At 44.9% G+C, this 26,384-nt stretch overlaps 1 protein-coding gene across 1 annotated transcript in view; it reads right to left on the bottom strand.

The window, feature by feature from the left end:
- Nucleotides 1-63: 63 nt before the first annotated feature.
- Nucleotides 64-26,384, bottom strand: part of NOTCH2 (notch receptor 2) — a 164,058-nt gene continuing 137,737 nt past the window's right edge. Inside the window, exons 20-34 of the mRNA XM_060621722.3 lie at nucleotides 25,511-25,664; nucleotides 24,968-25,152; nucleotides 23,318-23,450; nucleotides 18,082-18,318; nucleotides 15,321-15,433; nucleotides 13,904-14,409; nucleotides 12,189-12,536; nucleotides 11,317-11,459; nucleotides 10,907-11,117; nucleotides 10,379-10,475; nucleotides 8,594-8,762; nucleotides 7,673-7,974; nucleotides 6,750-6,897; nucleotides 6,012-6,109; nucleotides 64-4,654 (exon numbers count right to left, since the gene is read on the bottom strand). Of these exons, the coding sequence (XP_060477705.1) occupies nucleotides 3,266-4,654; nucleotides 6,012-6,109; nucleotides 6,750-6,897; nucleotides 7,673-7,974; nucleotides 8,594-8,762; nucleotides 10,379-10,475; nucleotides 10,907-11,117; nucleotides 11,317-11,459; nucleotides 12,189-12,536; nucleotides 13,904-14,409; nucleotides 15,321-15,433; nucleotides 18,082-18,318; nucleotides 23,318-23,450; nucleotides 24,968-25,152; nucleotides 25,511-25,664 (4,233 nt within the window). The 3' untranslated portion in view covers nucleotides 64-3,265. The remainder of the gene's footprint in view (nucleotides 4,655-6,011; nucleotides 6,110-6,749; nucleotides 6,898-7,672; nucleotides 7,975-8,593; nucleotides 8,763-10,378; nucleotides 10,476-10,906; nucleotides 11,118-11,316; nucleotides 11,460-12,188; nucleotides 12,537-13,903; nucleotides 14,410-15,320; nucleotides 15,434-18,081; nucleotides 18,319-23,317; nucleotides 23,451-24,967; nucleotides 25,153-25,510; nucleotides 25,665-26,384) is intronic.

The following is a 26,384-nucleotide window of genomic DNA, read 5'->3' as shown; positions in this document are numbered from 1 at the left end:
AAGGAGGTCACTGCAAGACCAGGGACGCTGGAATGGAAAATAAAAACTGCAATGTCACAGAGCTTGACATGTAATCTTTTTTTATTTTGTGATAAAAATGCTTTCATATAAATTTCATCTTAACTACTTTAGAATGAAAATTTGAAAAGTAAAAACAGTTTGCATTTTCCTTACTATGTATAGTTAGGAATATGCAGTCATTTTTCTGGTTACTGGGTTTCTCATACAAACATATAGTATCACTTTTGAGAGAAATGTACACAAGGAAGGAGCCGTAGTACCAGTTACAAGTGGGAGCGTCAGGTCATATAGTTGTGTTCTCTCAAATAGTCATCATACATTCAATGTGTTGGTTAAAATCCAAACTGCCTGCCCACAAAATATTATACCTTTGGTTCTTTTCTGTGCCAGAACTGTGTACCAGCGAACGTAATAAGATGGCATAGCAGGCTTGAGCATCATGGCTGACTGCTTACATCAAAGTCTTTAACTCTCTTTTACACGTTTCTCTCCCTCACCATCATGTAAGTCAGAAAATGATGCTTAACACAAAACAGAAGAAACAAACAGAAGAATCTATCCCCAAAGGCAGACAGAAGAGGAGTCAAAAGAAAAATTTATAAAAATAAAAACAAACCAGAATTGGGGAGAGGGTGACCTATACATGGCATAAAAGACGTGTCCTATAAAACTTAGTCTCTAATTCAGAACCCAAATAAGAAAGTGATTCTCCATCTCACCTTCACTTTTATTAGGTACTATACAACTGAAGGGTTCTTAAAATCTAAGGGATTGATAAATGCTTGAAAGGCAGTGTTTTCCTCCTCATCACTGAAGCCCGTAGTCTGTAATGGCAGCTTTCACATTCCCTTTCCCAAAACCCAAAGGATCCCAAGAAGGAAAAAGAAGCAAGTTAGGCCTAAATTGTGGTTGGGGAAGGAGGAGGCAATAGAGGATCCAAGCTGTTGGGTCAGAGGCTGATACTTTCAGGAAGTGGGGATGAAACAGGATGACAGGGGCAGACGTGGTGAGGTCCACAGTGGCCCACACAGGTTCTCCCCATCTGTGAATTAACAAATGGGCCCAAGGACAGAGAGTCACTCTTCAGAAGATAAAACGTTACCTGCTATGAAAGGGCTGGTAAGAGTTGCCACGTGAGAGAATACAGTTTGCTGGGGCAGTACTAATTATTTCTGTTGATGAGCTTGGGCAGGACTAAAAAAAAAAATTTGTAGACTGCCATGCTAACAGACACTCAGGGGTTCCATACGGGGCCACAAACAGATAAATCACGTTAAGTGGAATGCTCTGACGGGTACTCCTAGCCAAGGCAGGAATGAAGACTACCATTCAAACAGAGTAGGCAATTCACTGGTTATTATCTACAAAATGCCCCAGCAGAACTAATTTCCCAGGTGTCATGACATCACAGCACCGGGCAGAGACGACAGTGTGGCCACAGGATCCACTATTGGATGACTCAGGGACAAGAGGAAGAAAACGATATTCCTCCTATTTCTAGTGTTGACTAGAATGCTTCTGCCCTTGACAGAGTGTCACAGAAGGTGCCAAGACCACAAATACAGAGAGCCGACTCAAGTAAAATAGAACCATAATCTGAGCATGAGAATGACAAAGACAGTCTTTAATTGTCCATCATTATCTACAAGGCAACTCTGGGAAAGGAAAATGTCCCCAGTAAGTTTCTATGTTAGTTGCCTAAAAGGGAACGCCACGACTGCCTCAAAACAAAAGGAATGGTAGCAAAAAATAGCAAAGGCTGCCTCATAGTTCCAACCTTTGTACAGGGCTGGCTTGGATCCCAGAAAACTAGGTTAGCTTTCTATTTCCTGCACTTGAACACAGAAAAATCCATGCGTTCGGTGAGAACCTACTTGGGTGCACTGATAACTCAGACTGCACGCACAGTGAAGGGCTGGTGAGCAGGCCTGCGGTCAGAAACAGCCTCAGGAAGCAGAGACTGCAATTCCTCTGCAAAAGGAACCCGGCTGGCACGGGGTCCCTCGACCCAAACAGAGTTCAGCTCTGAGTGGCGAGGAAGCATCGTTTGAGACATTTTCTTCTATGGAAGGAAAGTCTCAACAACTAAGGCTAGCTTTCCCTGCTGGATGAGTGAGTGAAGTAGGCCAGGGGTTCTGAGATCTGGGAACAAATGTGTTTTGCACAGGCCGTCAATGGAATGCTGGGAGAGAAGGAAAGGGACTTGTTAGTGGATAACCACTTCTCACATGAGTTAGCTTATCTCTTGGTCATTCCAACATTCCACATCTTTGTCTGTTTCTTGTTTGTTTGTTTATTTGTTTCAAGGGGCTCATAGTACCTGCACTGCCAATGATGAAACTTCCCACTGACTAGGCCCACAAATGGGAAAACAACCAATTCTCATCCTTCTTCCTGGTAAGGTTTACGTAAAGCCCTGCATGCAGGCAAGAGAACTAAGGTGCAGTCTCTTGAAAAGGACTTCTGTCTCCAAAATGGGTTCAAAGAAAAATGTCTTGCTCCCCTTCCTCTTCTAGGAATGACATTATGTAGGAGACTGCAATGAATCCGTTTTCTAAAGAAACATACTTGAAAGGTGTATGCTGAGAACCATGACTGAAGCAAACCCTGTGATATTCCTGGGGACACTGGGAGAAGAGGGGAAAGGAGGCTGAAATTGCTTTTCAGAGCAGGAATGATTAAAAGCACGTTGCCCTATACCATGCTGGGGGTGTGGGGGGAGTACAACCACAGAGAGGTGCAAAAATTAAAGCACCCAATGAAGTCAGAAGAATTTCCAAGTAAGAGAAGATGAGATAAGTCAACTTGGGCAGAATTCCAAGGTACAATTCCCAACAGGACTGTACGTAAAATCTTCTCATGGATATGGCAGAAGCCCCCAGGGCTTAAAATGCAGTCCAGGCTGCAAGAATGTCTGGGCTACAACAGGCATCCATTCTTTTCTCCAAAGAGAAAAGAGTAAACGTGGCCCCAAGTCTTGTATTCATCTTGAGTTTCCACAAACTTGGCTTGATGGGTAAGAGACTGAAAGGAACCATGTTCCTCACACCCCAAATCCTGCAGATACCCAGTGAAGCTGACAAAATTGCTTCTTGCATTATCTAAAAGATAAAAGCATCTTCTTCCTCCTGCTTCCAGAAGCTGATTCCAGAGATTTCTTCATTTCTCTCCCGGATGACCTTCATTTGTTCCTCAGCAGCATTTACAATAGGCAGTTCTGTCCCTACACTGGAGGCAGACTCTTTCATGCATACACCTGCATGTTGCTGCGCGGTGGCTCAGACATGTGTGTTCCAGGTCCCCGTTGACCTCCTCCAGCACCCCCAGGGGTAGGGCTGGTGGTCACATCTGACCAGTCAGAAGCAGAGTGGGGTGATGAACTTGACCACTGGTCAGGAGACTCTGGGGATGGTGTCAGGTAGGGATGCTCACCCTGGAGGTGACCACTGTGACTGGGTGTTCGCTCAGCAGCATTTGAGGAAGCATAACTATGCTGTGAAGGTGGTGTGGGATACTTGCCCACAGAGGCTGGGAAAGGATGATAGGCTGGGAGAATGGTCTGAGCAACCTGCCCATCCTGCTGGGGCATCATGGCAGTGGGAAAAGCCATATTAGGCAAACGAGCCATTTCTGGAATCTGGTACATGGTGGGCACAGGGCCTGTAACAGGTGGGGGGCAGTTGGACTGAGGCTGGGGAGTCCCTGCTGGTTGGGAAATACTGCCTTTGGGGATTAGCTGGAAAGTCACAATGGGGGGCAAGGGCTCCCGAGGGGTAGTTATATGCTTCCCTTCAGGTGGTCTGCTCTGGGGAGCTATGCCAGGGTGCGTGCCCTCAGCTGGAGCCAGAACCATACTAAACATCTCATTGTACTGGGTCTCATTCATCTCCATGCGGTTCATCCAATCTGCTGGAACAGTGACTGGATGGAGCCTACCCAAGCTCCCCGTACTGCTACTGCCTGGGGGAACAATGTGGTGGTGGGATAGCAGCTGGCTCACTGAGGGAAGCACAGGGTTGGCCCCGTGAGCCAAAGGCTGCATTTCATGCAGGTTAGAGAAAGACAGTGCATGCTGTGCATGGACTGGGGCAGGGGGTGCAGCAGTGGCCAACATAGGGTTGGGTGAGGCCTGTAAGATTCCAGGGGATGTAATCATTGGAGAGGATGTGGTGTCAGAAACATATGTGTGAGGAGACTCTAAGGAATCAACTGGGGATAAAGTCACTGAACTCTCAGACAGCTGACCCTTGTCACTCAGAGACTTCTTCCTCCTATTACCCTTGGCATCCTTGGCCTCCTTGGCAAGGTTAGGGAGGCTAGTGGGCATGGCACTCTTGGTATTGGGCCGTCTAGGCTTCTTGCCCATTGGGGTGTGCTTTAGGCTGAGGAAAGATCTGTTGGGCCCACAGATGACAGGTGAGAGGGCCGAAGTCAGCACAGTGCCTGGAGGGCTCGGTGTCACATTGTACTCGTCTAGGAGGCGCACGATGTCATGGTGCATGCGGTCCCGAGCCACATCCCGGGGAAGACGATCCATGTGGTCTGTGATATCCCGATTGGCAAAATGGTCTAACAGGATCTTGGCTGCTTCATAGCTTCCCTCACGGGCAGCAAGAAACAGAGGTGTCTCTTCCTACAGAAAAGACCCACATAGCACATGAAAATTAGTAACACCCTTGATCATACGTCAGTGTTTCTCAAACTTTTTGTTATTATCAACCCCTTAGACATTATTTCCCTAACTGCCTCCCCATATGAAATTTTACTAGCACAGATAAAATGTCTATCTACCTAGGTACTGAATGTATATCTGTAGCTTAAAAAAAAAATTTTTTTATGGGGCGCCTGAGTGGGTCAGTCAGTTAAGTGTCTGACTTCGGCTCAGGTCATGATCTCACGGTTTATGAGTTTGGGCCCTGCGTCGGGCTCTGTGCTGACAGCTCAGAGCCTGAAGCCTGCTTAGGATTCTGTGTCTTCCTCTCTCTATCCCTCCCCGACTAGTGCTCTGTCTCTCTGTCTCTCAAAAATAAATAAATGTAAAAGAGAAAATTTAAAAAAATATAAATAAATAAAAATGTATTTATTTCTTTTGAAAGATTGGGTGGGGGGGAGGGCAGAGAGAGAGGGAGACAGAGAATCCCAAGCAGGCTGTGTGCTGTCAGCATGGAGCTCAACGTAGTGCTCAAACTCATGAACGGTGAGTTCATGACCTGAGCTGAAACCAAGAGTTGGGACGCTTACCTGATCGAACCACCCAGGTGCCCCATATATCTGTAGTTTTATACATAAAAAGAGTAAGATCATTCTACCCTTCCTCAACAGTCAATTTTGCCCCACTGAGGGTGATGTCTCCTTAGTTGGGAATATGTGAAATAAAGCATTCTCCTGAGCCAGAGATTTGCTTAAAAGAGCACTGAGCTTATCAAAATAGGGTTCTAAGAGGAAAAGGACTTCTTAGAAATAAGAGAAGTAGGAGGGCAAGAACCTAAAGCAGAAAAATAAGGGGAAGCAGAAGCACTAGGAAACAAAACATGTTTAAGAAAGAATTAAAATTAGAGAAAAGAGGAAATACACAAGAGAAGAGAAGTATGACCCAAAACCCAGAGGAAGAAAAGCAACCAGGAAAATACCATGGTGTCCAAGAACAGAAAACAAGAGCCACAACAAAGAAAATGAACAAGAACAAGAGAAAAGCAAGTGAGCATGAAGAGAACAGAGAACAGGAGAAAGGACGATGTCAAAGAGAAAGGCAGAAAAGGCTACACTGAAGTTATTTACAGGACAGCCTGATCCAGACTGAGTACTGCGTAGGCAGAGGACTCACCTCCTGACACATCCCTGCATAACCCAATACCTTCCCCTCAAACTCTTTGGATCCAGCTGTTGTCCACGCTGCCTCCCTCTTTGTCTATACTCATCACAAGAAGAGCTATAGGAGAAAAGGGAAGGCTTCGTAATCTGAGGCACTGCTAGGTCTGCCCAGACTGTACCTTGTTGTCTTGCATGTCTCGGTTGGCCCCGTTTTTCAACAGCAAAAGGGTTGCCTCCACGTTATTGACAGCAGCTGCCCAGTGAAGAGCGGATTTTCCTGCAGGGAGAAACATTTTTATAAGCAGACAGAGTAGAGGAACATGTCCTCTTCCCAGTATAAGGAAGCATCATGACTTATATAAGGAAACCTTGAACTTCCCAGAGAGAAGCAAGCCAGTTGTCAGTGACAGCCTGTGGAAAAAAACCAAAGTATTATCTTCCTTTTCCTGTTCTAGAAATACTTTAATACAGGCTGCCTAGCATTAGAAAGACATGTAGGTAAAAAGATCATTTGTCTAGGGTACCCACGTCCTCCACATGGTAGAATCCCATACTGAGGACAATAATCTATCTACTTATCACACCAGAATGTCTATTTAAGATGTTGCTCATAATCCCTCCCTAGTGAGGACAAGCTCACTAGTCCTCATATCCAGAGTGGAACCTACAGAGGCAAGCCTTTCATAGACTGGCTTTGGGTTCCAAAAACCCTCACTAAAAATCCCTTCCTATCTTCGCCTATGGACTTCCCACTGGCTTAGTTCTCTGGACTTAAAATGTTGAAAGAAGAATAAATGAATGATAGAATCTTCATTGGATTCAAATCTGAGATGGTTCTTTAAAGATCACATAATGACTTTCCCCCTTAGAGGCATGCTTTGCAGGCGAGAATCTGGCTCCCTGCCTCTCGGCCCTACCATGGTCGTCTACTGCATTCACATCTGCTTGGCAGTTGATCAGTTCTGCCACCATTCCCTCCACAGCCAGGCGGGCGGCCAGGATCAGTGGTGTAGTGCCATCGTTCATCCTGGCGTCCAGATCAGTTACTCGGTTGCGGATCAGAATCTACAAGATGAGAAAGTACAGAAAAGATAGTCAACTAGATAAAAGAAAATAATGAAGTTAAAAGAAGAAACAAGAGCATCAGAGCTGAGGCAATGCTGTAAGTTCCTGGAGGGCAGGGAATGCTTGTTGTCTTTGTGTCCATGATTCTATCATCCTCAATCAATAAATGCTGAATGAACGCATGAGTGAATGAAGGAACAAAGGGTGCTAGGGGACGCCATCTCATGGAGAGTGATGTCTTCTGCTTTCTAAAGAAAGGAGTAAGTGGGAAAATATCATAACCTCAGTTATGGTGTATAGAGTTTAAGATTAATCAGAATGCTTCCAGTTTCCTCACAAGGGTAAAATAAAAGGAATACACAGTGAATTCATGTCAAAGAAACCACCAAGGAACAGCTGGGAGCCCATATGGCCAGATAAATCTACAGGGAGAAGCTGATACTAGTCAAAAACTTCATAACAGGTATCACTGCCGTCTGATCTATTCATTTGGGAGGCATTTTGGCACATCAAAATGAACAGTGATGAAGAATCAGGAAACTGGTGGGATCTGCTGTAAGCTCTATCGCTATCTGGCTGTTCTGGTTAGGTCAGTTTTCTGCTGCTTTTTTCCTGCTTTCGCATCCGACAAGCAGGACTCCACCATCTTGGATCCACCAGATCCACCATCCGCCCTATTTTCTCAGAGAACTACTGAATGAGCATAATTGGGTATTAAGTGCCTTAGCAAAGAGAAACCATTATAGATCTATAGGGAATCAGCTCTGTTCTTTACCTGGAAGACCCCCTGGGCATCAGCTGCCACTGCAGCATGGAGAGGGCAGCGGCCCATGTTGTCCTGGGCGTTGGCGTCTGCACCTGCATCCAGGAGACGCTTGGCAGCATCAGCCCTTGAGTAGCGCGCTGCAAGGTGCAGAGCCATCTCACCAGTCCGGTCTGTCTGGGCCTGCAGGCTGGCACCCTGGTAGACCAAGTCTGTGATGATGTTGGCAGAAGAGTCCTCTCCATCTTCATCTTCATCACTCATATCTGAGCTGCCTCCTCGGAGGGAAGCCAGCATCAGTGGGGTGCACCCATCTATAAGAATGGAATTTTCCAAAAAATATTTAAGGAGGAGAAGGACATTAATGTTCAATGAACCCAATGGCTGGAAGCGTTCTGTTTGAATAAAGTTATTCTTATGGGGAAAAAACCCTCTGAGCTTCTTGTGGTAATGGGCAATTCGTTTTACATTTGCCACCTGTTTTTCCCCTGATAATGCCCTTTATGGGAAAATAAGAGTGTTTTTAAGCTAGGGCTCTTCTCTAAGTTAAACAAGCCTTCCTGTTTGAGTTCCTAAGTGCTATGTTATTTTAAATTGGGCAACATTTAAAAATATCCAGTATTAACAATAATATGCACTAAGGTATCAATTAAAGTAATTTTCTATCCTTCTGCTTTGGGATATTATTTCTCTATCCCACTAAACTCTTTCCCATGTAATCAGCCTATCTATTCCCAAGCATGCTGTAGGTGAGGCAATATAAAATCCTTCCCTCTTCTTACAGAAGTTTACATGTTCTGCATGTCTGTATTCCCTAAGTGTTCATTTCCTCATGCTAATTTAGTCTGTACAACTGGCAGGGGGCAGATCACCGAGGCACATCACAGAACCAAGGGCAGGCAGGGCAGGTTTGGAAAGTGGGTGTGTGCTGACCTGGGCCACGGACATTCACGTCCAACACATCCACCTCCTGCTCCGCCTGTGGAGGAGTGAGTGCCAGCGATGGCGTCCTGCGGATATCTGCAGCCTCAAGGTGCTGCTGTGTCCATGGACGTCGATCAATGGCATCATCTTCTTCTGAGAGCAAAGCCTCATCTTCAGCCTGACAAGAAAACAAGGCTCTGTTGACCTGGCCCACCATTAGGAGCTGCGGACAAGGAGGCAGTTGTAGTCTCCTCCTATTCTACCTGCCAGGGTGTCATCCACACTGCCTTCCTGCTGCTGCCGGATGTGATTCCTGTCACCCTCTCCTGTGCCATCTGTACCACTCTCCCGACCTCCCCATTCCAAACTCCAGGCTTCAGCCTTAATATACCATCTATTTCATCTACCAAATACGCTATCTAGATACAGATCCCCAAAACACCATTTCCTTGCTTCTGGACTTCTGCCTGGATTGTCCCCTGTGCCTGCCGTATCTTTTCCCAATTCTTTGTCTGACTAACTCCTACCTACCATTCAAATACAACGGGACTTTAATTCCTCTTGTGGGTTCAAAAATACCCTCTGCTTACCTCTATTTAACTGACTCTGTGTTAAGTGCTCACAAGGCACTATGTAACAGTCTCTACCACGAGAAGGTAAGGTTCATGAGAACAGGAAACAAGCCTTGTTCAATACCACCTCCCTGTACTTAATACAATGCCCAGCACATAGCAAACACCCAAGAAAATATTTGCTGGGCAATAACTATTACTATAATTTAAAAGGCAGCTACCTTTTATTGAATATTTACTACATGATAGAAAATGGGTAAGATGCTTCACACATATATATTTAATCTTTGAAACAACTCCCTATTTTACAGATAAGGATAATGAGGTACAAAGAGGTTAAGTTTTCCAGCTACTAAGTAGCAGAGTTTTGGACTTGAATCCAGTTCTGATTGTAACTAAGCAATGTTCTAAACCATCATGCTGTACTGCATGTCTATATTCCTCAAGCATTCATCCCCTCAAGCTGCTTTAGAATACTCATGGATATATGCATATCCCAGCCATGTATAGCTATGGATGGACTGTCTCCCTTTTCACATCAGCTTCAGCCCAATCTACCTCTTACTTTATGGTTCTAGTTTCCTGCGCTCAAGATGCAGAACCTCCAAACTCAATGGTCATTGGCTTTCTTCCTTCCTGAAGGGGGAGTATCCAGAGAAGATAAGGGGGAGAGCTAGTCATAAAGGAAACTGCTACTTACACACATCATTCCTTATTCAGCTACCATCAGCATGATTCTTAAGGAAGGAATCATGTTTGTTTTATTATTTTTAATAAAGAGTTATTTTTTTAGGTTTATTTATTTTTTTATTGAGAGAGAGAGAGAGAGAGAGAGAGAGCGCGTGCAAATGGGGCAAGGGCAGAGAGAAAGTGAGAGAGAGATTCCCAAGCAGACTCCACACCACCAGCATAGAGCCCAATGTGGGGCTCAAACTCCATGAGATCATGACCTGAGCTGAAATCAAGAGTCAGATGCTTAACTGACTGAGCCACCCAGGTGCCTCTAAAGAGTTCTTACTGAAGCACATATGGAGGTAACCCAAGGCCATCAATGACCTAATGATTCTTGCCTTTCATGACAACTTGGGGTAGTCATTGCCTGGGCAGCACATAAAGACTATCACCCTTTTCACCCATTCAGGACACTCTAGATAGCAAAGGACAGAAATTTGATGTGACCAGATAGTGGCTGATAATAGTGGATCTACCATGGCCAGCTTACCTTGGCTTTCTTTGGCTGGGGCCCTTCATCATCAACCCAATGTTCACTTGTTCCAGAACCAATTAGGTTAGCCTCTGAGACTTGCACTGAGAGATTTCTGATAGGACAAGATTATGAAGGGGAAAAACAAGAGCAGAGGTTATGTCATAAACTCATATAGTGGTTTTCAATACTTTTTCCATGGCTATCCTCAAAGACTTTCAGGAGCCTTGGCCCACAAAGGATGGGCAGTATTTTCCATCCCACTGCCCGAGTAAACATCTTTTCCTTTCCTGTGGATCAAGAGCTTACAACAAAAGGGTGCCTCAACACATAAGCCAAGCACCACTGCTTTAATATATACAGAATAGAAGCATCCAGACTCTGTTAGTTCATAGTCGCTCAGCAGGCACTCAGAATCATGGTTAGGTGTGACAATGTGGTGTGGCCAGAGCTTGAAATTTAAAATCATAATGCAACAAGATTTCCTTTCTCCTCTATCCCTGCTATTACTACTGTGAATAGTGGCTTGTTGGCAAACTGTCTTACTTCAGCCCCACGGCATCCTGTCCCACTGGCTCACGGCGCTTGTGATTGCTGGAGTCTCGGCGAAGGGTGAAACCTTCAGGCAGCCAGAGGGAGCCATGCTTACGCTTTCGTTTCGCCATGATAACTCCCAGCAAGATAATAAACAGGATAATGACAACGGCAACAGCAAGTAGATAGAGAAGCTGGGTACCTTTTGGAGTCAGAGATTCACCTGGAAGTACAAGGAGACAGGGAATGTGCTGAATAAACCTCTCAATCTTAGCATAAAATTCATTTAGAGGGCATTGACTGATTGACCTCACTGGCACTGAAAAACAGAGCTGCACACTGAAAAGTGTGCCCTTTTCTCACTGGCCCCAAGTGACGTCTCTCCTGCCCCAAACTCTTCCTTTAACACCAGTGCTACTCACTGACGACGGACACAAGAGGGTAGGATAAGGTCCCCTGGATGGCGTGAGAGGCCAGAAGAGCTGCTGCTGCATCCGTGTTCTTGAAACACTGGTCTGAATCTTGAACACATTGGCGGTTGTCAATTTCCAGAAACACCTTAGAGCTGTAGGATGCCAAGGGGAAATGGTGAGTAAAACAGGGTGCCAGTCAAGCAAGTGAAGTTAGAAAGGACTGCATGAGCCTTCCTTCCTCACATCAGCACTGGGCTCTCCTATCTCTGTGATGGGGCCATCAAAAGATCTCAGAAATTAGATCCTAAATACGAGTTCCCACCGGACTATGTCTCACCTTCCTTGGTCTGGCTGAGTTTGCGCCTTCTGACTTAGGCAACCCAAGTCAAAGGGAGGACACTGGGTAAAGCGGGTCCCTATTCTCCATGGTCTCTGCATCTGCATCTGAGGTAGCTATACAGTTGAAACTTGTGGGATACAGCAACAAATAGTGGGGTGCAATGACAGAACAATTCAAGATTATTACAGAGAGCCTTCTGTTATAAATGCATGGCCTTGAACAGAATGCAATGATTAACATAAAAAGAATGGTCAGGAGTAAAGGGATTTGAGGCAACCCTGGCAAAAGGTTACACATTCTGGCATCTGAGGAGGCCGTCCTGACATCCCGCCTTCTGCTTGCTCCAGCCCGCCTTTCAGGATACCAAGCCCAAGGAAAACCTTAACCTTAAACATACGTACTGGCATCACGGATTTACTGTACTTGGTGGCTGTTCTACTTGCCTGAGCTCTGCATTCTTATAGGTTCAGTTATGACTTCCTCTGTGTGTCAGAGTACTTAGCTTTATAAACTTTAAGAAGTTCAGAAACCAAAAACCTACCCAACCACCTCCTGTTCTTGGTCACCAGGAAGGGACCTGCGTATCATCCTCTGCTTCTTCATGGCAGCCGACTTCTCACCATAATAGGGGTAGACCATGAATGCCCCCTGGGAGTCCCGTTTAATCTGCAGGTTGGTACGGAGCAGGGTGCCCAGTGCCCGCAAAAAGCTGCGGGCATCCTGGAGAAGCTGCTCCGGGGGCATGAGCACCACTATAACCAGGGTCCCCTCCGCCAGGTTCTCCGGCCGGTCAGCAGCACAGTCCAACCCATCCCAGCCACACTCCTCACTGTTGCATCCCTGGTCACAGTGGTTGTCTTTGAAGTGGTCTGCACAGTATTTGTCATACCTAGGCAGGGGGAGGCAGAAGAGGAGGAGAACAAGGGAAGGGCTCAGAATAGACTGCAGTGCTATTTGGTTTTCTGCCTGGAACTACTGTGGCTTTTCCCGCCTATCTTCTGTAGCCCAGATTGGGTCCCCTCATTGAGTCTCCCATTCTGACAGCACAAAGTACATATCCCATCTATGCCACTCAATGTGAGCACCCTCCAAAGGAGAAACAACACTGTGCTCGCTATGCTGCACGGGCTTACAGCCACCCAGGCACCTGGTAGTCTTCATAAGTCAGCTTTGTAAGCAAAGCTGCATGCCTGAAACAAATTAACCAGGTGCATGCTTCCTCTTTTTTTTTTTTTTTTTTTTTAATCCGCTGTCCCTGCTGCGGTAAGAATGAGCTTTTGGAAATAAAAGGGGCCTCCAGGAACCGGGTACAGAGCCCTGAGCCATCAGGGCTCCACAGAGGACCCTGTCGATATGGCCCATTTCCTCCCCAAACAAGACTGAATCCTAGCTCTGGAAGGCAGGTGGGGAAGAGGTGTGTCCCAGACAAGATACCAGATTTAAACTGTACAGCCTCTTTCAAATACTGGGAAAAGGAAATCGAGTCCCCAAACCTAAATGATACACAAACTATTTCATCCTCACTCTCCTCCCCACTCTCACCCCTTGATAGTGGTTATGCCATTGGTATCACCTGCCACACTGGCTCAACAAAGAGCTTGGGAGTCAGCAACAGCTGTATGTGCTCTGGCACATTCTCTAACCTCCCAGGTCTCAGTTTCCTCACCTGTGAAAGACCTGTTAACAGTACCTACACCTCATTAAGGTTGTTGAGAGTTCACTGGGGTTAAATTAAATGGGATTGCTAAAAGAAACGTTGCTATGTAAATTATAAAGCAACTTGTAACTGCCACAGAGACGACGAGGACGGTTAAGTGGCCTGGTCTAGCTTATGCTTCCTCATAAGTCTAAAAGGGGAAACTCTGTCTGAGGGAAAGGAATGGGGTGAACAGATAGAGGTACAGACCTTTCCATCCATCCTGCAGGCAGGTTATGTGAGAGGCTGCCTGAGAGTGGGGTAACACCACTTCCAAAAGTTATTTCCCCTAGGAGGTCGTGAGAGCAGCAGGTGAGAAGGCAGAGAGAGGCAGAGAGAGGGTGGCTGTGCATGAGCATTCCTGGACCTCTGTCAGCAAGGGAGAACACAGGGCAGCGTGCGACGGGGCAAGGCTGACACCCGGAAGAGGGCCTCGGGGCGCCAGTCTGAAAAGCAGAGGCAGCTTGGGCTGAAGCCCTGGAGTGGTTAGGAGCAAGAACGAGGAACCGAGGTGTGTTAGTGACAGTCTCCCTCAGCTTCTGGGGCCCCTGGACCCTTACTTGCACGTCTTGCTGTTCCCTTGGCATTCAAAGTTGTCAAAAAGGCACTCGGCTGTGTTACACAGCTCATCACACTGGTTGTTGATGTAATCCCAGCAGGGAAGTGGGGAAGAGCAGTTGGCCCAGGGGTTCTCCATGGTCAGGGAACAGTCACCCCCATCCCACTGGCAGGCATGGCTGTTGCATGCCTCATCGCAGACGCCGTCCCGAGCTTTGTCGGCACAATACTGGCTCAGACAGGTGGCAGGAGGGGTGCTGGTGGGGGCCGTGTAAAGCTCACAGTGGCTGCCCCAGAATGGTGGAGAACACTGGCAGAAGTAATAAGGAGGCTGGCGCTGAGGGTAGCAGCTACCCCCATGCTGGCAGGGGCTACTGGCACAGCCTGACTCGCAGTCCTGGGGGTTGGGGCAGAAGCAGCGGGGTCCTGAGGCCGTGTGCACACACTGCTCCCCTCTCCTGCACTTCACTTGTCCACAGCTGCTCTGGCATCTTGCCCCGGAGAATCCCTGTTGAGATTAGTGAACAGATAAGGACAGCAGGCCCGGTGTTCCCTCCCAATCCCTTCTCTGCCCCACCTCTAGAAAGATAAAGACTAGGCACACGGCTAAGATCCCTCCACGTAGCCTCTTGTACCGCGTCCTAGGAAGAGGCCTCTTCAAGAGGTCCCACGGGATGAGTGAAGACTTCTCTCACTTTAAGAGCTCACTTCTAGAAAATAAGTCAACTGGGCATGGGGGGGCACTGAGGTGGCACTGTACCTATAAGCACCTTCCTTAACGTCATTAGACCACTCATATAATGGCTTTATGGTGGAAGAAGTTACTTCAGGAGTCTGGGGAGTCTCACAGGCTATCCGTGCCATTTTGTTCCTATACTTCCTGTTCAGTGAGGCCAAGGGGACAGCACAGGTTTCCTTTTGGTTTGTCCTCACACATAGTGATCTCTGTTTTAGGGAGGGTTTCAGCCTCTGGCAGTGGCAAAAGAGTTTGCACAGCAAACGGCTAAAAATAGGCTTCCTCCTAGTGTAATAGGCAGCTTGCTCCCAAATAGTCCCTGCTAAGGAGCAGCATTCCCAACCAACTCTGCCCCAATCTGGGGGCAAGACTACCCCCCAGCACAGGACCCAGAGGTCAGAGACACAAGTCTTGTTTTCATGGGAACGTTCCACCACTTCCTGTGGATTTCTCTAAGTGCTTCTGAAGACTGAGTCATAGATCAGGGAGTTCACTATTTCCGGGAGTTTCTTAATAGCTTTTACACGGGAAACCCCAGCACTTTTTGGTGAAGGAGCTAAAATTAAGAAATCTCCCCACCAAGAAAGTTCCAGAAGGAGCTTGGAAAAACGAGGTTTAATCTCAGCTTTGTCCATACTGTGTGAAAGAGAGCAGGCCCCTTCGATAGGCAATGTGGCACTTACCGGGGGACAACGACAAATGAAACCATCGGGCATGTTGCTGGCCACAGCACAAGTCCCCCCATTCAGGCAAGGCATATGTGGACACACATCGACGAAAGTTTCACAGTGACGACCTCAAAGCAGAAAATGAAAAGGATTTTAAAAGGCAATATACTGAGCAGAGTGCTGCTGGGATGGGAGCTAGCCGAAGGGTGAGGGATGGGGCAAGAGGTGTGAGCTCAGTCCTAAGGCCAAAGGAACAGAAGATGAGGGAAACACTCCCTGGACCCCCATGCGACTGGCTCACCCCTGGCGCAAGCCAGTACCCCTTCTGTCTTGCCTATACAATAGGTACACAAGGCACAGATTCCCAAAGAGACTCACAAAACAAGATGGGCATAGTCGTGAAAAATCTCTCTAATCTGACCAAAAGAAACAGAAAAGGACACCTCAGCTTTTTTTTTTTTCCTTTGAAGATAACTTTAGCTTTCACAAGCCAAAAGAAATATTTACCAAAACTGTTCACTGCATTTTGTTAAAACTGTCAACTTCACAGAAAAGGCTACACCAGACCAATGCATTCAAGTGCTGATTTGTGGCTTAAGAGAATTTTCATCCATAATATGTCTTTTCAATCACTTCCTAGCCTTTCTGGAATTTGATCAGCACTGCTTTAAAATACAGCTTAATATTTCTAGAGTTCATTTCTTCTAGAAACAGTTCTAAAACAGATGGCATCTCGAGACCACTGCTGTATGATAAAGTGAACTAAGCAACTGAAATCAAAGGCGGGGGGGACACCTGGAGGCCCAGCAGGAAGTGGGCCCCACGTGGCCTGAAGTCACTTACAAAGAGGGGCTTCTAAAAGGAAATTAGGGGCACCTGGGTGGCTCGGTCAGTTAAGCGTCCGACTCTTGATTTCAGCTCAGGTCATGATCTCACGGTTCGTGGGGGGCAGAGCTGCAGATAGGGCTCCATGCTGACAGTGCAGAGCCTGCCTGGGATATTCTCTCTCTCTCTCTCTCTCTCTCTCTCTCTCTCTCTCTCTCCCTGTCTCTCTCTCTCTTCCTTTCCTTGTTCACGTGCCTGTGTGTGCTCTCAAAATAAATGAATAAACATTAAAAAAATAAATAAAAGGAAATTAAAATAGTAACAATTTTGGCCAGCCAGAATTAAGAGGCAAGGATTACGGGTGTTTGTCTCTTCAAATCACAGCAGCAGCCATTATCCGAGAGCAGCCATCACATGGACATGGGGCTCAGGGACAGACGGCCCCTCAGTGCTCATCTCAGCAACAGCATCCCACAATAATTACAAGCAATGAGCTTGAGGGATTCTTTTCAATCACAAGTGTGGAAAATGCATTAACCCTACTTCCTGGTGGTGGGATCCTAATTCAAGGTGGTCTCCAGTCCTTCCTTTATCTGTTTCCCCTTTCTTTGTAAGTGTTTTCAGTGTTTCCAGATAAAGGAAGCCCCAGAGACAATGAAAGAAACAGCAGCCAGTTTTGCATCTCTGGCTTCCAAAGCACATCGTGGCTAATATGAGGCTGTGGAGAGACTGCTCATACTCTTTCTGTCCAGCATTGCCTCAATACGTATGATGTTCATAATGGATGGTTTCTCTTTTGATATTGCATCCAGGCAAAATCCCTCCATTCTTCATAAATTACCAAAGTTCTTAAAGGTAACATATCTTGAAAATTAAAAGTCTAGAGATGGGTTCTGAATGTAGCAGAGTCCAACTTGCCAAATTATTACTAAGCAGACTGCTATAGCCTATTATCCGACTCCCAAGGAACACTACTACAGCATAAGGTTTAGAATGACTCCACAAATGCCAGGCAGACTTCTGAGTATCTGATGACACTGCCACAGTTAGAAACTATTTTACTCCCCCCAAAGTCACCAAGCTGCCCATCTTCAGAAGTAACTAACGCATGCCTATGACAAGCCCCTATTCTGAGGCAGAGCTTGGCCATCTTTACAATGTGTGAAGAAAAGAAGCCTGAGAAGAGACCTGGAGAAGTCTGAGAAGGCTTCTCTCTGGAGAAGAGCCTGAGAAGAGACCTGGTCAGCTCTCAGCTGTGCAGATCATTCCCTGAAGCTTTCCAGTACGTACTCTCGTGAACTGATCTGTGCTTAAACACATCCCCATGTGGACCTACTCCCCTTAGGTGACCTAGAAGATCCTGAGCCTCTCTGGGTTCCAGAGATGGAAAGAAGGTCACTGTGGCAGTGACTACCAGTAACCCAGGTCATCACATGCCAAGGGAGGCAGCGTGATGAAACCAGAGTAGATGTAAGGTTTCTGAACACGAGACGTTATTTTCCTCAGATGAAAGAGTTCTGTGGATGGATCTGGTGATGGCAGCATGGCGGCGTGAATGTATTTAATAGCACTCAACTGTGCACATAAAAATGGTGAAGATGATACACTTCATGTTATACGTTTTTTGCCCCAATTAAAAAATGGATTTTTGCTCAACCACTCCTAACATTCTATTTCTTTTTTTATATTTCTGCTACAGTATGATATAATCAATGTATAACAAAAGAGAAAGCATCTCTTAGGGGGAAAAAAAAAAAGGCAGAGGTAGACTATAACATTCATGAAGCACAGACCTAAGGCAAAATTGAGCTTCTGAATTAACCTGGTCTAGTTTTTCAGACGTAGGAAAAGCTTCACTTGGGTCTAGGTCATGACCTAAGAGCCCAATTTCCTCACTCAAAGGCCCTCGGAGAGGGCCTCAGAGCACGGGGGGCGGCGGGGAGGCTCTCACCAGTGAAGGCACTGCGGCAGACACACAGGTAGTCGTTGGTCAGCTGTATGCAGTCCAGGCTGCCCTCAGAGCTGCAGGGGTTGGAGAGGCACTCATTGATGTCCCCCTCACACCGTTCTCCTGCAAAGCCGGGCAAGCAGCGGCAACTGTAGCCCCCAATCCTATCCACACACTGACCACCATTAAGGCAGTGGGGACCGCCGGCACAGTCGTCAACGTTCTCTTCGCAGAGCAGGCCTGGAGGAAAGGGAAGAGACAAAGGATGATGACAACCTCGGAAAGCTGCTTTCCGGCAAAAAGACAGCCACCCTTGTTGGCACTTTATAGTTATTCAGGTTACACGGCTCCATCTGTGACGGGACATTTTAGGTTGGGCAAGGCGAAGCACACGCTTGATCCATGACAGCTGCCGTGCTCCCAGTGACCAGAAAGAGTGAAGGAAAGAACCCACTCGGTGTTTCATGCATACTCTCTGCCACAACCCACCCAAGCGGTCACCTGTGGGGTCGCTGGCATTATTTGTCCCACCTGAGAGACCAGGAATCTGGAGCTCAAGAGAAACCCAGGAGTTTTCATTAATTTACTCCTTTGATTCTAACTATAAAAACAGTTCAAAAGAGACTATAACAATAAATACATAAATTAGGAGTATGGAAAAACATTGGTAAGAATGGAACTAACTTTGGAGTGATATGTTTTAAGTTTTAGACCACTGACTTTTTCTATAAAGTAATGTGTACTAGTTTCTTATTTTTAAAAAATATAGGGAAAATATCCTGTTGAGAGCTCAAAGGTTATTCCATTTAAAACAGAACTCATTTAATGTGCTATAGATGTAAATGAGCCGTCTAGTATGAATATCTGTAAATATTTTTGAGAAACTACAAAAGAAATCAATGAAAATTCTAGAGCTGGTTCCATGAATGATTCAAAAAAATTACAAAAGAGGGGTGCCTGGGTGGCTCAGTAGTTTAAGTGTCCGACTCTCTTTTTTTTTTAATTTTTTAAAAATGTTTATTTATTTTTGAGAGAGACAGAGCGCATGAGAGGCAGAGGGGCAGAGAGAGAAGGAGACACAGAATCTGAAGCAGGCTCCAGGCTCTGAGCTGTCAGCACAGAGCCCGACGTGGGGCTCGAACTCACGGAGTGCAAGATCATAACCTGAACTGAAGTCAGCGGCTAACCGACTGAGCCACCCAGGTGCCCCAAGTGTCTGACTCTTGATCTCAGCTCAGGGAGTGATCTCACAGTTTTGTGAGATTGAGTCTTGAGTCAGTGTGGAGCCTGCTGAGGACTCTCTCTCCCTCTGACCCTGTCCCACTCTCTCTCTCTCAAAATACATAAGTAAACTTAAAAAAAAATTACAAAATAAAGGAGAACAGTTCTGTATTCCCGCCACTTGCATTTGTAGCATACACTAATACAAGCAAGACTATTAAAAAGAAGAAAGAAAAATGGAAGAAAATACCTCATTTTCAATAGCAATAGCAAAACATAAATTATAGGAATATTCTTTTTTTAAAATATTTACTTGAGAGACTGAGAGTGAGCGTTCTAATTATAGGAATTATCTTAAAAAGAAATGTACTACACCTATATGAAAACTTTAGAATAGTCCTGAAAGACACAAAAGAGATGTGAATAAATGAAAAGATGTTATGATTTGGTTAGGAAGACTCCTCCTTGTAAAGATGCTACTTTTCTCTACACAAATTCATAAATTTAATGTGACCACAATAAAAAAAAATGCCATAAGGATTTTTTAACAGACAATCTGATTCTAAAATTATATGAAAAAATAAACTATAACCATAGCCTGGAAAACCTTGAAAACAAAGATCCTTAATAATTAAACCAGAGTGGTATTGATAAATTAATGGAACAATAAAGCAAATAAGAACTTCCAGAAAAACACCCCAAAACACATGGGAATTTATAATTTGATAAAGGTGCCATCTCAAATTATTGTATAAAAGATCAAATATTCAGTAAATTGTGTTGGGACAAATCAGCAGCCACATGGAAAAATGCTCCAGTATTATAGTACTTGAAGAAAATATGGGAGAATTCCTTTACAGTCTTAGAGTGTAGAAGGTGTTGCTGATTAGGATTCAAAATCCAGAAGCCATAAAAAGAGACTGATAATTCCAATCTGATTAAAAATAAAGAGCTCTGGGGGTGCCTGGGAGGCTTGGTTTCAGCTCAGGTCATGAACTCACGGTTTGTGGGATCAAGCCACACATCAGGCTCTGCATTGACAGTGCAGAGCTGCTTGGCAGTCTCTCTCTCTCTCTCTCCCTCTCTCTGCCCTCCTCTGCTCACACACACACACACACTCTCTCAAAATCAATAAGTAAACTTAAAAAAAAATCTTTCAAAGAAAAAAGAAAAAGCTCTGCATGAAAAAAATCATTAAGAAAATAAAAAACAAAAAATAACATATTGATATATTTTGTATCATAGATAATCTCTGTTAAATATTAAGATGAATAATGTAACAGGAAAAAAGGATATAGAGACAAACAGAAACCACTGAAAGAGGAAAACCAAATGATTTGTAGATGAGAAGACGCCCAACCTCACACACTGTGGAGAAGCCAGTATGCTGATACACTGCAATTCAGTAGTATGAATCAAAATGCACATATTCTCTAATCCAGCAATTCCATTTCTGAAGATTTATCTACAAATGTACACATGCAAGAAACCCCAAATTCCTGTCACTAGGGCACTGGTTAAATAAATTATGGTATGCTAATAGGGAATTCTGTAGGATGAAAAAGATTAAGGAAGTTCTACAAATTGATATGGAAACATCTCCAATTAAGTAAAGAAAAAAAAAATCAAGTGCAAGAGGGTAACTAATAATACACTATCTTCAGAGTAAGAAGTGGGTAAGTAAAAATATCTTTGTGTTTGACTACTACACACATAAAGAAATTCTGAAGGACACATAAAAAACTCTAGAAAGATACACAAGAAAGTAAAATAAAGTGGAGGTTACTTGGTGGTGGGAGAGGAAGAACTAGGTATGGGGAAGGAGAACAGAAGGAGATTTCACCTCACGCTTTTGCTACATGTGTATATATTTGTTGCGTGTGCATCTACATATAAAATTTTGGACCATGTGCATATATTGCCTATTCACAAACTAAATCAAAAACACAAGAGTAAAGAACAAAACCAGTTTGTGATTCCACTCTCACAGAATATCTGGTAATTAGGGACTGCTAGTAAAATGGACGCTGATGCCTCCCGTCAGGAGGGAACCAGCAGTAGTGGACAGACCTGTCAAGTGGCAATGAGCTCAACCTCGGCCTGGAGGAAAATAGCAGAGACAGGAAGAATAGTCAGCCCTCGACCTGCAACTGGAGGTGCTCCCCAGGCCAGGATCCAAAGGTCAGGAATACTGAAATAAAAACAATCTTTGTGATAACTCTCACAATGAGCTTCTAGGATTTGACAGGGTCCTGAGTGTTTACCAATGGACAGAGAAGTCAAGCCGGGAGAAGTAAATACCACTCTACATACCTAAGCAAGCACACATAGTATGATAACGCAATGAATTCTGACGATAAACTCAAAGAGATCCATACCTACACACATCATAACCAAAAGGTCGTAAGACAGGATTCTGAAAGTACCAAGAGAGAAGCAACTTGCCCTGCACAAGGGATCCTTAATAAGGATTTCACATGAAAAAACAAAAACCTGGAGGTCAAAAGCAGTTGGATGACATGTACAAAGTACGGAAAGAAACAGATTGTCAATAATAATAGCAAAACTATGTTTAAGCTATCCTTAACAAACAGAAGAGAGAACTTTTTTGCTTTATGAAATGGTCCATTCTAAGACTGACATCTGTAATTTATAAAATGATTATGGTATAGGACAAATCTTAGTGTGCAGCAAATATCCATGTACTCTCCCACATTCCCAGTCTCCCTTGGAGTTAGGCAGAGACCATTTTGCTAATTCTGGCTGGTGTGCTGTGAGCAGTAATGATGTGCGTCACCTTCAGACTGAGGTAGTGAGAGCTGCTGCATGGCCCTACAAGTGTCTCTCCTCCTCTGCCCTGCAGGCCCTGGAGGCCAAGGGCTTGCAACTGCATATCTAAAATAGAGAGAGAGGTAGCTCAACACACTCAGACTTTGAGTGACCAAAAAAAAACAAAAACAAAAACAAACAAACGAAAAACATTGTTGTGTTAAGCCAATGAGATCTGAGATTTGATCTACCACCACCAGAATCAGAGCTTGTCCTAAACGGTAAAATTACTAAAAGGAACAAACTAATAATGAATCAAAATCACTTCTACTTCCCTTTGAACTACTGATTTCTAGAGCAGAGAACAACTCACCTTTTCACAGGACAAATTTCAGATATTAAAAACCCATTTCTCTTGAGTTTTCTCTTCCTCTTTAACCTCATTGCTCAGTGACTAGCCTATTAGTGGGGGTGCTCTCCTATTTTAATTTAGCCAAATTCTGAACTCAAGGAAGGTAAACTGTCAAAATTCATGAACATAAAGGTCTAAGTGTAAATACTTCCCTGACATTCTATTCTCTTTGACACTGAGAATGAATTTCACCATCGTGGATGGCTTCAGCAGCATTTTTTTTTTTTTAATTTTTTTTACAGGCTGCTCAGAACAGGTAGGGTTATAAGTACACCTCTTCTAGCAAACAATACTCCGAGCTCTCTCCAGAAGACTGTTTGGAGGCAGGGCCGATGCTCCATCATTCAGTCTAGGGCTGGACTCCACAGGCTTGACTGCAATTCTTAGTTGCAGCTGTAGTCCATCAACTTCCTCCCCTGGGCTTATGGAAATAAGCAAATGTTTTCATTTCATTCATTCCCCCACCTTATGGAGGCAAAACTTGGCAGGTTTAAACAAATACATAAACTAGTAAATGTGAATTATTTATTCAAGAGACCACTAGTTATTTTCCCTTGAAGCACCAAGAAATCCTGCTAACCAGGCTAATCTTGCTGCAACACTGTATCATTTCCACATTCTGTGTTTCACCGAACATCAGATGGCAACAACCACCAGACAGAACTGAGAACATGAGTCAGAACATCACAACTAGGCAAGAGACGAGAGAAGGAAATGGCTTGAATGACCAGAATCCAGAACTAAATAGTTAATTTTTAAAAACGTCTTCCACACAAAAATGGACTTATAACTTAAGAAAATGTCCTAGATGGAGGACAGGTAGGGCTGACTTCATACCTCGAGTGCCTGGTGGACAGGAGCACTTGAAATGGTTCACAAGGTCGACACAGGTGCCTCCGTTCTGGCATGGCTGATTCTGGCACTCATCCACTTCATACTCACAATTGACACCCTGATATCCTGGGACACACTGACAGGAACAAGCAAAAAGGAAGAAACACTGGAGCATTGTTGGAAACAGACCACCAGAGCAAATGAGATCTCAAAGGTTGCTGCATACCTTTGCTCACCCCCCGGCCCCCACCCAGCTCTTACACGTTTCTCTGGCACTATCACACGTCCTACCAATCATCCTATGCCGGGCCAACTTGCAGCTTACTGGCATTTACATCTTCCAGCTGAAAGGCCACTTTATAGCAAAGGCAAGGACTGAATATTCTGAGGGATATTTCAAGAGTTGCCCCTGCACAAAACTTTCATTGCTCCTCTGTGCAGGTTTTTCCATCTTTAAAATACACATTCCTTGCTATGTGATGAGGACCCTATAACTCAGTCCAATGGTATGTAGTTAACACACTGCATTTATTGACCTCTAGATTCAGGAAACCGCATGTATGTGTGAGAAACTGGCTGAGACAGGGATGGGGTGTGCAGTGCTAGCTAATATGGGGTTTGAGCGATTTCAGGGCTGATTGAGGGAAAAAGACCTTGACCATGAAGTGGCTTTACTGGCTAGTGCTTTGACAGGTTTGCATGTGAGGGCTTCCCTCACAGCACAAGACTGTCCAGAGCAGGAAGGAGGGTAGGGAGAGGAGGGCAAGTGAATTCCAAGGGAAGGGGGTAACAGAGAGGGGGCTTACATGTTTGGTGATGTCACTCTACAGCCAAGCCAGAGTATCTGGTCAGAAAGCTCTGAAGGGCAACACTGGCTTGGTGGGGGGTCGTTATGCCCTGGGGCTTACCTATGGCTTACGGATATTGGGTACAGTTTTGCAGAATACACAAAACAGGAAGGCTCTGAATGGCTAAAAATCTGCTCATTAGGGCTATTTTTAAAACAACTGGATGTGTAAAAATTTGAGTTTGGCATTGGTGGCTTTTGAACTAACGGGAGGAAATAACTGCAGGGCCAATATAAAGAGGCCATCTTTGGTTCATTTACGAGAAGTAACGCTTTTCTTGGTGTTCCTAGGTGGCCTGAACTGGTATCAAATTCAAGTCTCTGGTGTTCTGTTAACATCTTGCTGTAACCATTATCAGCCCAGCCAATAGGAAGATGGCGACATGTTCCTTAAGACACACACTTCCTCAAATACATACATGTAATACTTAGTGTGATGCTACATGGAACGGGCTAAGCAACTTGGGACACACCTCAAAGTGGCTTTTCCTATCTCAGCTGCTATTCAGGGAAGTGCCAGGGGCCACTGAGCTGCTGGCCTGTGAAATGCACTCTGGCAGTGAATGTTGGCTCTGAATCCTAAGGCAACTCTGTGGAATGAGACGGTTGCAGATCTCTATGCTAACTTATTACACAAGAGAACTGAAAGAAATGGTGATCAGTAAACAATGTAATGATGATCAGTTAAAAAAAAATTATAAACTGTAAAAATAAGTCATAAGCAGCTAAATTCAGTATGCTAGGGCTCACAATAGTTGAGCCATCTTTGGGAGGTCTCTGACCTCTGCCTGCTCAGCGCATCTTACCTCACATCTATACCCGCCGATGAAGTCCCTGCAAGTGGCTCCGTGCTGGCAGGGGTTGGACGAGCACTCATCGAGCTGCTCCTCACAGTAGCTCCCAGTGTAGCCCAGGGGGCACTGGCAGTGATGCGAGTTTCCAGCATTGATGCAGATGCCAGAGTGCTGGCACAGGTGGTCAATGGACACCCCTAGGAAGCCCAGTACAGGACAGATATCACAGAAGAGCACACAACACATCAGGTTCAGACCAACTAACTGTACTATTGTATAGTTTATGACACTTAGCACCAGATTTATATTAAAAATAAATAAGCTCTGAAAGTGGAATATGCCTTTGTCTCATTTTAAATACATTTCTTTTTGAAACCTCTAAGCTTGTGCCTCTGCCCTTTCACCTTCCGTCTCAGACCCTGTCTGTAGAGCCTTGCCCACCCACCCCTGTCCGCTCTTCCCTCTCATCCCATGATAACAATACCTGCTCTAAAACACTGCTAGTTGGCTGATACTTCAGGGAGTGACCCCAGGGCCCAAGGGGGCAGAGCTCACCTCTGTGGAAAGCCGCCACCTCACAGGATACATTGGGCACATCACAGTAAGCACCAGCCCATCCAGACGGACACAGACACCGGGACTCTGCTTTTTCCTGAACGCAAGTACCTTTGTTTTTACATGGAGACCGACTACAGAGGTTCACCAGGGTCTGAAAACGGAAGCATACATGTACATCAATATCCAAATACCAGAAATGAAGAAAATGTCACACTGCATTACTGCATTTTAAGAATCAAAGGAAAGCACACTAATTTAAAAAATTTATATATATATATATATATATATATATATATATATATATCCCTCACCCAAGCCTTAAAATAGTCCAGTGTTCCCAGGTAATCTCATCATTTTATATAGTCTAATTCCTCTGGCTCTACTTAAAAAAAATTGTTACGACAGAAGCTTAAGAATTTGAGGTAGTCTAATATTTAATAGGTTAAGTTATTTCCTAATGTTATGATTATGTCCAGATCTGTGACCCACCCCCTCCCCGTAGGGCCAGAAAGAAAGAAAGTTACAGCTAACAGACAGGTCCGTGACACCTGTGCTAATCCTGTGGGACAAATCTACATGGGTCTCAATCAAATCTGTCCATGGTGGATATGAGTAAAAGGACTTAAAGCCTGTTAAACCTAAAAGCTGCCACAGAGCTTACCTGGAGGGAGAAAATCGAGCTTATGAAAAATGAGGCAAAGAATATGAGCAGACTAGTCCCTTTCTCCCTAGCTCACATGTGGTGACCTGACCCCCGGGCAGAGCAAGGTCACACTCACAACATGGAGTGTTCATGAAAGAAGGTGCCAGTGGGTATGGGTGGAGAGTTCTCTTGGCACATGTAACCTCACACTGTGAGAATGAACAAAAG

This window comes from Panthera onca, chromosome C1 (genome assembly GCF_046562875.1).
Source record: "Panthera onca isolate mPanOnc1 chromosome C1, mPanOnc1 haplotype 2, whole genome shotgun sequence".
In the NCBI taxonomy this organism is placed as follows: Eukaryota; Metazoa; Chordata; class Mammalia; order Carnivora; family Felidae; genus Panthera; species Panthera onca.
Note: the sequence above shows the minus strand (reverse complement) of the source record. Positions and strands in the feature narration are given on the sequence as shown.